This window comes from Sceloporus occidentalis, unplaced genomic scaffold, assembly GCF_023333645.1.
Source record: "Sceloporus occidentalis isolate IW3139 unplaced genomic scaffold, rSceOcc1.0.p SCAF_2, whole genome shotgun sequence".
NCBI lineage: Eukaryota > Metazoa > Chordata > Lepidosauria > Squamata > Phrynosomatidae > Sceloporus > Sceloporus occidentalis.
The window spans coordinates 38,062,995-38,076,158 of record NW_028316982.1 but is presented as its reverse complement, the minus strand read 5'-3'; the positions used below and the strand labels follow the sequence as shown (position 1 = coordinate 38,076,158).

General features: G+C 39.3%; 1 protein-coding gene across 2 annotated transcripts in view; it reads right to left on the bottom strand.

The window, feature by feature from the left end:
- GK5 (glycerol kinase 5) overlaps positions 1–13,164 on the bottom strand; it is a 41,816-nt gene that overhangs the window by 21,754 nt on the left and 6,898 nt on the right. For both annotated transcript variants that reach the window (XM_089509116.1, XM_089509117.1), the window contains exons 3-4: positions 6,954–7,029; positions 3,136–3,229 (exon numbers count right to left, since the gene is read on the bottom strand). In XM_089509116.1, the coding sequence (XP_089365242.1) occupies positions 3,136–3,229; positions 6,954–7,029 (170 nt within the window). The remainder of the gene's footprint in view (positions 1–3,135; positions 3,230–6,953; positions 7,030–13,164) is intronic.

Below are 13,164 nucleotides of genomic sequence, written 5' to 3'. Positions count from 1 at the left end.
CCAAACTCCAGCATATAACAAGGGTCCACTGTAACTACATTATTAAAGGAAAAACCTATGAATAACTTTGTGGAAGAGTGGATGTTATTTCTGAGGTATATACAAGAAAGGGAAGAGATTATAACATTGGCAGGTTTTGAAATATACATAATTTTATGTGGTTAGGAGAAGAGGTACATATTAATTTGGATATTTAAGTCCAGTAGAATTGTAATTATTTGATAAATTTAGACTAAAGAATCAGAAGTGGGAAGTCTTTTTTTTAAATGTTGTTGTGTTGTGCTGGTGGATTTGATTTGATGTGGAGGGAATGTATTATACGTATAGATACGTTTGTCTTATTGTTTCATAGTTTTGATGACTTACATGTGAAAACTAATAAATAAACATTTTTTAAAAAGAAGACAAACTAGTGGTAAATTACTGGGCTGGATATACTAGTGTGTCTTTTATAACACTACAATAGAATCATAGAATCATAGAGTTGGAAGAGACCACAAGGGCCATCCAGTCCAACCCCCTGCCATGCAGGAAATCTCAATCAAAGCATCCCCGACGGATGGCCATCCAGCCTCTGTTTAAAAACCTCTAAGGAAGGAGATTCCACTACACTCCGAGGGAGTGTGTTCCACTGTCGAACAGCCCTTACTGTCAGAAAGGTCCTCCTATTATTGAGGTGGAATCTCTTTTCCTGGAGCTTGCATCCACTGCTCTGGGTCCTAGTCTCTGGAGCAGCAGAAAACAAGCTAGCTCCTTCCTCATTGTGACATCCCTTCAAGTATTTAAACAGGGCTATCATATCACCTCTTAACTTTCTCTTCTCCAGGCTAAAAATCCCCAGTTTCCTAAGTCGTTCCTCATAGGGCATGGTTTCCAGACCCTTCACCATTTTAGTTACCCTCCTTAGGACACACTCCAGTTTCTCAACATCCTTTTTAAATTGTGTTGCCCAGAACTGGACACAATATTTCAGGTGGGGCCTCACCAGAGCAGAATAGAGTGGGACTATTACTTCCCTTGATCTAGACACTATACTTCTATTGATGCAGCCTAAAATCGCATTGGCCTTTTTAGCTGCCGCATCGCACTGTTGACTCATGTTCAACTTGTGGTCTACTTGGACTCCAAGATCCCTTTCACATGTAGTTTCATTAAGCCAGGTGTCTCCATTCTATATCTGTGCATTTCATTTTTCCGCCCTAAGTGCAGTAACTTACATTTCTCTGTGTTGAAATTCATTTTATTAGCTTTGGCCCTGCTTTCTAATCTATTCAGGTCATTTTGAATTTTGATCCTGTCCTCTGGGGTATTAGCTACTCCTCCTAGTTTGGTGTCATCTGCAAATTTGATAAGTATGCCCCAATTCTGTCATCCAAGTCATTGATAAGGATGTTGAATAGCACTGGGCCCAGGACAGAACCCTGTGGGACCCCACTGGTCACTTCTCTCCAGGACAAAAAGGAGCCATTGTTGAGCACCCTTTGAGTTCGGCCAGTCAACCAATTACAAATCCATGTAATGGTTACCTTGTCTATCCCACATTTTACAAGCTTGTTTGCAAGAATGTCATGAGGAACCCTGTCAAAGGCCTTAGTGAAAGCAAGATATACTATATCCACAGCATTCCCTTCATCTACCAAGCTGGTAATTTTATCAAAAAAAGAGATTAGATTTGTCTGGCATGACTTGCTTCTTTGAAACTCATGCTGACTTTTTGTGATTATGGAATTGCCTTCTAGATGTTCACTCTCTGTTTAATGATCTCCTCTAAAATCTTTACTGGTATTGATGTCAGACTAACTGGATGATAATTGTTGGGATCCTCCTTTTCCCCCTTTTTGAAGATGGGAACAATGTTTCCCCTCCTCCAGTCTGCTGGGGCTTCTGTTCTCCAAGAGTTCTCAAATATTATTGCCAATTGCTCCGATATTACATTAGCCAGTTCTTTTAATATTCTTCGATGTAGTTCACCTGGCCCTGGAGACTTATATTCATTTAGATTAACCAGGTATTCCTGTACTATCTCCTGTTGATATTTTGGGTGATGAACTTTGCCCGTGGTCCTGGTCTGGTGCCCGGTCTGGTGCAAACTGGAAGACGATGCCGGCTCCTCTCCTACTCAGCAACAAAGCAAAACTCTAAACAGCCTTTTCAGCTTGCTGGAACAATGTCTAGTGAAACAGCTGTTTATTAAAGAATCAGACTCCAGCAGGTTCACTCCTTAGAGGGCTTTATTTCTTTGTTTCTAAATAACACGAGTTAGTCACTACTGTACAAAAACTCTTACTGTCACACCACACTATCTTCAACTCTCATACTCCAAACTCCCACAATTCACTAGAACAGCGTTTATTTTCTTATATACAATATTCCCACAATGTGACTAATAAGTCCAGACTCCTTTTGTACAAGTTGCTATGCAACATAGAAACCAATCCCCACTCAGAGTGAAGACATATCATATTTACATTTAGTCTTGTTCAGTTGACCTTGGACATCCGTCTGCGGCTCTGGCCTCGAGCTGTAGCCAATTTAGACTTCTGCAGACATTGTCACATCTGAACATTTTTACCTTAAATATACATTAACATCTCCTTACTTATTCTGTGCTGAAATTCCCATTCTGTCCTCTGCTCCATTTTTCCTCAGGTTGCGCACCCTTTGCCTTTTCTGAGAAGACTGAAGCAAAGAAGGTGTTGAGTAATTCTGCCCTTTCTCTGTCCTCTGTTAGCATTTTTTTTATCTTCTGCACGCAGTGGCCCTACCGTTTCCTTCTTCTTCCTTTTGTTGTGGACATATCCAAAAAAGTCGTTTTTGGTGTTCTTAACCTCTCTATCAAGCCTGAGTTCATTCTGCGCGTTACTTTTTCTGACTTTATTCCTACACATGCTAGCTATTTGTTTGAATTCCCCTTTGGTGATTTCCCAATTTTTCCATTTTTTATACATGTTCGGTTTAAAACTTAGCTCAGTTGAAAGTTCCTTAGTCATCCATCCTAGTTTCTTGAGACATCTTCCATTTTTCTTCCTCATTGGAATAAATCACAAACTTTCAATCACAACTGTACACATTTCAACATACTTTCATGACCTCATCCCTCCTTACTTTTTGGAAATACATGGAATATTAACTTACCTTCATTAAAAGAGATCTGTTCCAGGATTTTGTAAGTTCACCAGCTCTCACATCTTGCCAACTGATGAAGTTATGAAAAGGTTTTCCTGTCTTCCTGAAATATAAAACAGATAGCGAACTTTACAATAAGTCCCACAGAACCCACAGAGCCGAGGAGGAGTAATGGCCTACATGGATGTCGTTTCGTACCAGATTCCACCTTACTGTGCCATTGTATTTAATGGGGCTTGAGTATCCACAGATTTTGGTATCCATATGAGGTCCTGCAGCCAACCCCCAGTGGATACCAAGTGCCCCCTGTACTAGAATGCCTTGTATGTAGAGTTGCCTCTACATTAGTCCAAAATAGGACTATTAGAAACTTGAAGTAATAATAAATAATAAATAAATAGTTTATTTGTATCTTCTCGCCTCTCCCAATGGATCGAGGCGGGATCACAGCAGAGTTAAAAACACTTATAATATTACAACATTAATTACAATTAAAGTACAGCTAAAACATAAAAAGTAGTCAGTTTTATTAAATTATACTTGTGCTTTGTCAGCTATACTTACTACCACACTGTTTCAAGGCCAGAGTGCTGATTTTAAGCTTTAAAGCTTCCAATGGATTGGGGCTAGGCTGCCTGAAAGAACTATTTCTCTCATTTCTACCTACCGAAGGCTTAAGATTTTATTTAGCTTCGAATAAAGCCTGTAATGTTCAGGAAAGAGTGTTTCACTAGTGGCCCTCCATTTAAGGAAGGTGAGGTTTACATATGACTATTTATGTGGTCTTTTCAATACCAGATGAAAATTATTCTGCTCATTCAGGCCCTTTAAATAACTCATGTTGCCTGGGTTCCAATTTTAAAATATTGCAATTTTTGAGTTTTGTTTCTTTTCATGTTGCTTTGGTGCTTTCGACTGCACAGTTTTGTTTTCTATTTTGTATTTAAATTGCTGTTATATTTCAAAGGAAGGAACTGGAAATACCTTTGAGTATTCCTTTCCTAAGAAAACCCCATTAAATCATAGGCAACCTGAAGGCGTGCATGCACATGCACATACACATGTACATTTGCTTCATGTAAGACACACAGAGAATTTGATTAAGGGACAATATAGAAATGTCATAAACAAAACTAAAGAACGGTGAATAAATAATATTCTTCTACACTACTATTCCAACTTTTCAAATGTATCCTTTCATTGCTAGAGAAATTGTTTAGAAACACTATAGGTGTGTTTTCTTACTTTAACACCTGTTAAGCAATAACTGTAATGGGCTAATTTTACAAAAACTGTACAAATAGCTGACAAGGATTCTGTGGTCAAATGATATGAAGAATATTATATACAAAAAAGTAACACCTGAGGAAAATAAAATAAAATACTGGACTAGATGTATCTTTAGTCTAATCAAATAAATTCATCTTATATTCTAGATCAAGATAAGTAATAGTGCCACTGTATTCTGCTCTGGTCAGGCCCCACCTGGAATACTGTGTCCAGTTCTGGGCACCACAATTCAAAAAGGACATTGAGAAACTGGAGCCGTGTCCAGAGGAGGGCGACTAAAATGGTGAAAGGTCTGGAAACCTTGCCCTATGAGGAACGACTCAGAGAGCTGGGGATGTTTAGCCTGGAGAAGAGAAGGTTAAGAGGTGATATGATAGCCCTGCTTAAATATTTGAAAGGATGTCATATTGAGGAGGGAGCAAGCTTGTTTTCTGCTGCTCCAGAGAACAGGACCTGGAACAATGGATGCAAGCTACAGGAAAAGAGATTCCACCTCAATATTAGGAAGAACTTCCTGACAGTAAGGGCTGTTCGACAGTGGAACACACTCCCTCGGGAGTGTAGTGGAGTCTCCTTCCTTGGAGGTCTTTAAGCAGAGGCTAGATGGCCATCTGCCAGGGATGCTTTAATTTGGATTTCCTGCATGGCAGGGGGTTGGACTGGATGGCCTGTGCGGTTTCTTCCAACTCTATGATTCTATGATTCTATTCTTAAATGATTCCTGTTGCATTTTGGCTGAAGAGCTCAAAATTATTTGGCTAAAATTTGGACCTAATGTTTTAAACCCATCTTTAAAATTTCCAGTACATGCATTTACACTAAATTTCAAGTATAAAGGCACCAGACACTCTGATCATGGAAGCTATGCAGAGTCAGCACTTGTTAGTATTTGGATGGGAATACCAAGTACTGTAGGCTGAATTTCAGAAGAAGGAACCTGCAAACCCATGTCTGAATATTCCTTGCTTGAGAAAATCTTATGAAATTCATAGCTGACTTGAAGGCACACAAACACACACATAAACAAACTTCACTATTATACACTGAGTTTACATGTATAAAGAAAAGAATCATCCCACACTTTTATTTTCTCAGTGAAGAACATAAAGTCCATTTGAAATACAGGACTTCAGTCTCATACAAACTAATAAACAAACACACTGTACTCTTTGTTAGGCATTCAGGCTTCCTGCAGAATAACCAGTTCCACAACATGACATTTTTTCAGTTCAGGTCAAGGCTTTGGCATGAACACTTCTCAAAGAATTAGTTGATTTGAGCAGTACGTACCTCAAATCTACAAAGGTTCTGAAAAAGGTAGGTATGTTAAGTCAGGCTACCCTAAGCCTACTATTTATCTCCACAACTTTTTCAAATAAATAATTTATTCAACCTCCCCCTCCCCCCCGCAAATCTGTAATACTGTTTGAATGTTGCATAATCATAAAGTCATTCACTAACAGAAGAAATCATTATATTCATTTGCTTAATATGAGTGGTAGTTTTGACTTTTCTGTATCTGCACACAACTTTTTACTATCATTTCTTACTTAAAGAGTAAATATTGCTTACTTCTTAATAAAGTCTTTACAGTTTGGGTATTCTGGTCAATCATCTACTCTTTATTTGTTTTAAATTTTTAAAAAGAAATAAAGAATAGTCTCTCCAGTCAATTCACATAGTAAGGAGGAGCACTCCTCCTTTCCCTTCCCAAACAAGAAACAGTGGATGCTCATTACTTGTTACACCAACAAATAAACAAACAAAACCCTCACCACCCTTGCATGTCCTTATGTTACACTGCAAAAGAAACACTGTTGTTTCCTTATTATCTACAAAGTAAATTCACACTCTCACATGAATTTGTAAATTCATCAAAGATTCCTTGGAACCTAGTTGGTGGAGCACTAAGCAAGTTCCACATCTCAGGTCCTCTGAAACTGTGGTACCAGTTTCCTCAGAGCTCGATTAGCCAAAAGCTCTAATGAAAACCAACAAATGTGGGAGAGTTTTGGTAATACAGTAATTATGTCCCAATAGCTACATGACAATCCCTTGGGGGCTTTCCCTCAGCCAAGACAATTATTCCACTGTGGATCCTAGTCCTATCTATCTTGTGCATCAACTTGAACTGCCACAGATATTCCCTAGAGGGATGAAGAAAGCACATTTGTCAAAGACTTATTTTAGGTGGGGAGACAGTAAGAAGCTGTTTGGCCCCTGGAGGTTTTAGCACAGACTTTATTTTACTGATCCTTCAATTTGCCAGACTCCATGTCTGCACAATTTTAATTGGGTTGCTTCATAACTAATAACTAACCTGGGATGTGTAACTAGCATAACCCATTCTGTAATTATAGTTTCATTAAATTAACACTCAAATACTTTACAGTTGTTCAAGATCTGGCTAGTTGATTGATCAAACACCATCAAACCAAAAGGAATCTTAGCACATGCCAATTTTCTCAGAAAGCTTCTACATTTACAACAAGACAGAGGAATTTCAGTCTGGTATATCCAGAATGCATTCTACATACTTGTTCCATGTAATGAAAGTTGATCGCTGTGTGGAGAGTCCAAGAGCAGAAATCTGATTCATTTGAATTCCTGCAACTAAAAGAAATGTTTGAACACTGAACAATTGAACAATCAGAGAGAATAAAGTTAAAGTTAATTCAATATCTTAATAAAAGCAATTTGTTAATTCATTACTCAAAGAAGCTGCACTGAATTGTGGAAACCTATGCACAAAGTCTTTTTTTATAAGCTGTCATCATTGGACAGCAGATGCTGCTGTAAACTCAGAGCTTTGAATTTTAGCAATATGGCAGGAAAGACAATGGATTAACAGAGAGCCAAAACAGACAGCTCTAAAGGGGCTTTGATGCCACCCCTTTGAAGGCTGGATTGGGGCCATGGCAACTGCACGCTGTGGCCCTGATCTGGTGTTTTTCTGGCCCAAAAAGAAGTGGCAAAATGCTGGTCCTTTTTGGGGCAGAAAAAAGTTGCCCTTTCCGCTGCGGTTAAGGCTCTTCAGAGGCGCGGTGCCTTTAAACGCTGTGCCGCCAAAATGCTGTGAAGCCGGCGCACATGCTGTCAGCCATACGGCTTCCTGGTGGCATGGGGGCAATGTCAGAGCATGCGACATCTAAATACTGTGCTCAGATGCCGCCTCCAAGCCAGCGCAAGGGCTTTGCCTCAAAAATATACAAGAATGAAGGCACTGAGATATTATAAACAACTTATAAAATTAATGAGAGTCAAGGTCAAGTATGAAAATATACAACTCCTTTCAAAACAGAATCTGATAGTATGCTGACAGCTCTGCATACTACTGTGAACATTCATAAAAACAAAATAAAGCTCTAAAGCACAGAGATTATTCAGTAACAGAATAGCCAGATTAGCTTCTGGAAAGAAATCACTCAAGCTTTATTTCACACAAAAAGGAAGCCATTCAAAGCTGGAGCTATGCTTAGCTGGTTAGATCCACATTTCAGCCAAAGAAGCAACAGTACCTGTTTGAAGTGTTTTACTTGAAAAAGTGCCAGAAAACTACACAGATCTGGGAATTCCTTCATTTTGTCAGCAGCACAGAAGCTAATTTGTGGATTCCATAAGCCCATTGACATTTTAGTGACACGAGAGGCAGACAAAACAAGGTCTCTCTTTCTTTTACATATGAAACTATACGTCCATGTTCCATTACTAAAAACTAGCATTACATTACAAGCCCATTAATCCTCTTCCTGGCCAGCCATGAGCCTTACAGACCAAAACTGGCAAAGGACAATAAATTTCCCTCTTTGGGATCCCTTGAGATCAAAAGTAGCATGTCAGTATGAATAAATAAGTAGCATGTCTGTATGAATAAATAACTCTGGAATCCAGTGCTGTCATATCTACATTCTGTGACTATCAAGAAACAGGAGGAGGGAGGAAGAGGAAAGGAATAGCTGTTTTTACCTTGATTATAGTGGTAGCAGCACTGCTGCAATTAATTCTGTCAAGAACTGTACCAAGAATATGTTTCTTCAAAGTTTAGGAAAATAGAAAACAAAACAGACACTGTGCCTCAGAAATATAATCACTTCCAGAGTGAGTAACCTGAGCTAAAGCAAACTTATATGTACAGTACAAAACACACAGGCCTGAGGAAGGCAAAGATTTAGCATGAAGGGTTCTACATACAAAGGTCTTAAGTAAAATTATCTGGGTTGAAGCACGAAGGAAAAAGAAAAGATCACAAGCCCACTGTTTTCAAGTTACCAAAAGTTTCATAACTGTTTAAGAACTTACTGGTATTCCTTTTGCAAATAAACTAAAACAAGATGCAAGAACCCAACCCACTATGACTTGAATACTTTATGTCACAATGTGAAAGAGGTAGGTGCTTTCACCCTCCAGCAGACAAATGCGCATTGTTAAAATCCTGGAGTTGGGCAACTGCAAGCCAGTCTAAGAAACACTGGAGGTTAAAACACTTTTTTAAATATTACTTTTTATTCTTAAAAGGTAGGAAAATTAGCTAAATATTGTAAAAAATAATTTTATTAATTTATTTCATTTAACACACACATATACACTAAAATAAAATAAAATCCAGAATAAATCAGCAGTTTCTGAATATATATAAATTAATTCTCTGATAACTGCAATTTGAGTGAAGACGTTCCTTGATTATTTGGGACAGTACACTCAGCAGTAGCCAAGAAACATATGAAGTCCCTTGCAAGCAGCTGGCGCTCTATAGTTATTGCTGAACAGAGGATCCTTCCTTCATGAAGTCTAGGAACTGGCCAGCCAAGAAGTGCATTTTGAAAATTGTTTCAGAAAAAGAAAAATTTGAAGCAAGACCTGCTCTGTTAGCTGTTATAATTACTTATTGTCAATAGCAATTAAATTGTGCCTCAACAACTGGGGAAAAAAACTAAATAGAAACAACTAACTATAAATTTTAAATATATTTATTTAGTCCACTGGGGTGCTCCTGATCACTCTCCCTCCAGTAATGCTGATCTGAGACAGTAATGCTACCTGCAACAAGTTTTTCTCTTCACAAATAAGGGGAAAGATGGTTCCCAAAGGTTTGGTGCTTGGGGAGAGATTATTCCTGCTAGCCTTGTAGCTTTCAGAGAGGAAAAGAGAGAGGGAGAGAGAACCTTTGTGCTATAAACCCAAACAACTATAGCAGTTCTTTGCTAAATTTTAGCATGAAACTTGTAAAGGGGAAAGTGCACTCCTGAATTTTTTCAGCAGGTATTTTGGACTCTTTGGACTGAGGAGACTTGAAAGGCACAAAAAAGCGACTGAGAACCATGTGCAGCCCACACTCCACCCTTTACTCATCCCTGCTCTGTGCACAGACAGACAGACAAGCCCATATATGAGAAAAGCATGTGGATCGTTCAAAAGGGCTCTCTGGAAAGAAGAGATCCAAGTATTATTATTATTATTAACCTTTATTTATAAAGCGCTGTACATTTACACAGCGCTGTACATACAATCTTTTTAATTGGACGGTTCCCTGCCCTCAGGCTTACAATCTAACAAGACATGACACAAAAGGAGAAGGGAGTGGTGGTGGGGAAGGGACCTCTCTAATAGCATAATACATATAAAGTACATGGCAATACAGGAAATGATTCAATAAAACAGGCAACAAAAGAACATCAAATAGCAAGTGACAGTTATGCAATGCCTGGGAACGCTTCCCTGAACAGGATGGTCTTCAACTCCGTTTTGAAGCTGGTTAAAGAAGTGATGCTCTTGCTGGCGGGGGAAGAAGGTTCCAGGAGTGAGGGGCAGCGAGTGAAAAGGGGCGAATCCGGGATGGGGCAGAGGAAATCCTGGGCTGTGACAGCAGACCTTGACTACCAGAGCAGAGGGCCCGAGTGGGAAGGTGAGGAGAAAGAAGGTCTGATAAGTAAGGAGGGGCCAGCCCATGGAGGGCTTTAAATGTGGACAGCAGGAACTTATACTGAATGCGGAAAGGGAGGGGGAGCCAGTGAAGGGATGCCAACACAGGAGAGATATGGTCAGAGTGGTGGGTGGATGTGATAATGCGTGCAGCTGAATGCTGGACAGAAATTAAAGGACGGAGGTGAGAAAGAGGAAGCCCAGCCAGGAGGATGTTACAGTAATCAAGTCGTGAGACCACTAGGGCATGGACCAGGATCTTGGCAGTAGAGGTGGAGAGATATAGTCGGATTTTGGCAATATTGTATAGAAAGAATCTACAAGCCTTGGCTGTGGTCTGGATCTGAGGGATACACGACAGAGAAGAATCAAAGATACAAGTACAGTGGGCCCTCCACATTTACTGAGGTTAGACACAGGACCCTCATGAAAGTGCAAAAACTGCAAATTAAAAAAAAAAACCACTATTTTTTACCTGAGACAACACCTCTCTAGGAATTTCTAGTTCTTCCAGTGCAACTCTATAGTTAACATCCACTGGAAGCTGACCACTTGCTGGAGGACCTACAAATGCTTGGAGAAGTGTTTACTCTATGAATCTCTATTCTTCCATCACAATTCTATGGTCAGCTTCCAGCAGAGTTGTACTGGGAGACCTAGAGATTCCTAGAAATAACGTATTACTCAAATCTGTAAATAATCACATTTGCAAAAGTCAAATCTGAAAATATGAAGGGCTGACTGTAATTCTTTATGAAATGAGAGGTGCTCATTAGAGGAGTCTGATGGTGCCTCCACCCACCTCCAAGGAACAGCCCAGGAAGAAGAACATGAAGCAAGCAAGTAAATATTTTTGTGATCAATTTGCAACTTCCTCTTCTGTGCATGCTTTTGCTCCACCACAGTAAGAAATCAATTCAAGGAGCTAATAGACTTCAGCAAAGTAGTCATCTTTGCCTCCCAAACCTTGTACCATACAATTGCATTTTTTTCACAAGCAAGGAACAAAGATAGTAATTAAATGAAAAGGAAAGAGTGGGAGGAGAGGGGGAAAGTAACTTGGCAGTTAAAGAAGTGTTATTTATATATGGGGCTACAATCCTATATAGATTTTCTTAACAGTAAGATCCAAACACAGAAGGAGCTATTTATGAACAGACATAAAATGAAGCTATGATTATTTTCAATTTTTAAAACAAATTTATTTCCTCTGGTCCTGACCATCATGATTCATTCAAGCACATGGCTAGGTGCAACCCTCCACTCCTCTCACTTCCCCTGTCTCTCCAGAGAACAGATGAATTACAGCTAGCTGGCAGACAATGAGACGAATAAATGGAAAGGCTGGACACAAAGACAGTGATTTTGATTGCGTATGACAGAAAGAGGGAACATTTCCTCCTGATGTTCTGTTACATTTCCCAGGGTTTGTCATAAAAATGTTCTATGCACAAACTAAGAAGGGCCAGACGTGGTTAGTACCGGGAAGCATTATAGACTATACAGGTTGAGTATCCCTTAGCCAAAGTGCTTGCGACAGGAAGTGTTCTGTATTTTGGAATACCTATATTTGCATATATGTACATAATGAGATATTTTGGGGATGGAACCAAAGTCTAAACACAGAGCTTGTTCCATATACACCTTATACACATAGCCTGAAAGGTAATTTTACACAATATTTTAAATAATTTTGTGCATGAAACCAAGTTTGGGTACACTGAACCATCAGAAAGCAAAGGTATCTCAGCCAACCATGAAAAATGTTTTGGTTTTTGGAGTATTTTGGATAAGGGAGGCTCAACCCTTTATTCAGAAGAAGATAATGGTAAACTGGGCTCCTCCTTGCCTAAGAAAACACTATGAAATTAATGCAGCTGCCTTAAGACCACACGTAGCTTGAAAGCACATACATTACATTAGGTAGTATTGATATGTTTCAAAAGAAGGAGGGACTCCAAACTGAAGAAATAATAATAATAATAATAATAATAATAATAATAATAATAATAATATCTTCAGTTTGGAGTCCCTCCTTCTTTTGATACATATCAATATTATTATTATTTGTATCCCGCCTCTCCCTGTATTGGATCGAGGCGGGTAACAACAAACAAAAACAATAAAATCAAACATGACTATCAATCTCCCTCCCACCCTAAAATACCATTAAAAACAATTCCCAATAAAATGGTTAATAAAATAAAATGAAATCAAAGTCCTGTGGGTACCACTAAACAAATGGAGGGGAAATTCTGAGGAGATCAGTTTGGGAAGGCCTGCCGAAAGAGATCTGATTTTATTGCCTTCTTAAAGGCCTCCAAAGATGTTATATGGCAGATCTTATCCGGCAGGTCTTTCCAGATTTTTGGAGCAGCAACAGAGAATGTCCTCTGGGAAGTTGCCTTCAGTCTAGTACTCTCTAACTGCAGTAAGTTCTTCCCAGAGGACCTGAGAGTGCGGGAAGGATTGTATGGGAGGAGACGTTCCCCCAGATAAGCTGGGCCCAAGCCATGCAGGGCTTTATAGGTAACAACCAACACCTTATACTGTGCCCAGAAGAAAATGGGCATCCAGTGAAGGGATTTTAAGATATGTGTAATAGAATCAAATTTGGAACTCCCTGTCACCAATATGGCTGCCATATTTTGGACCAATTGCAGCTTCCAAACGTGGCATGAGGGTTGCCCCATGTAGAGCGCATTTCAGAAATCGAGACAAGAGGTTACCAGTGAATGTACAACCGTTTCTAGGTTTTCCCATTCCAGCTAAAGCTGATAATGGGCGCTCCTGGCTGTTGCATCCACCTGAGATGACAGCTGAAGCAAC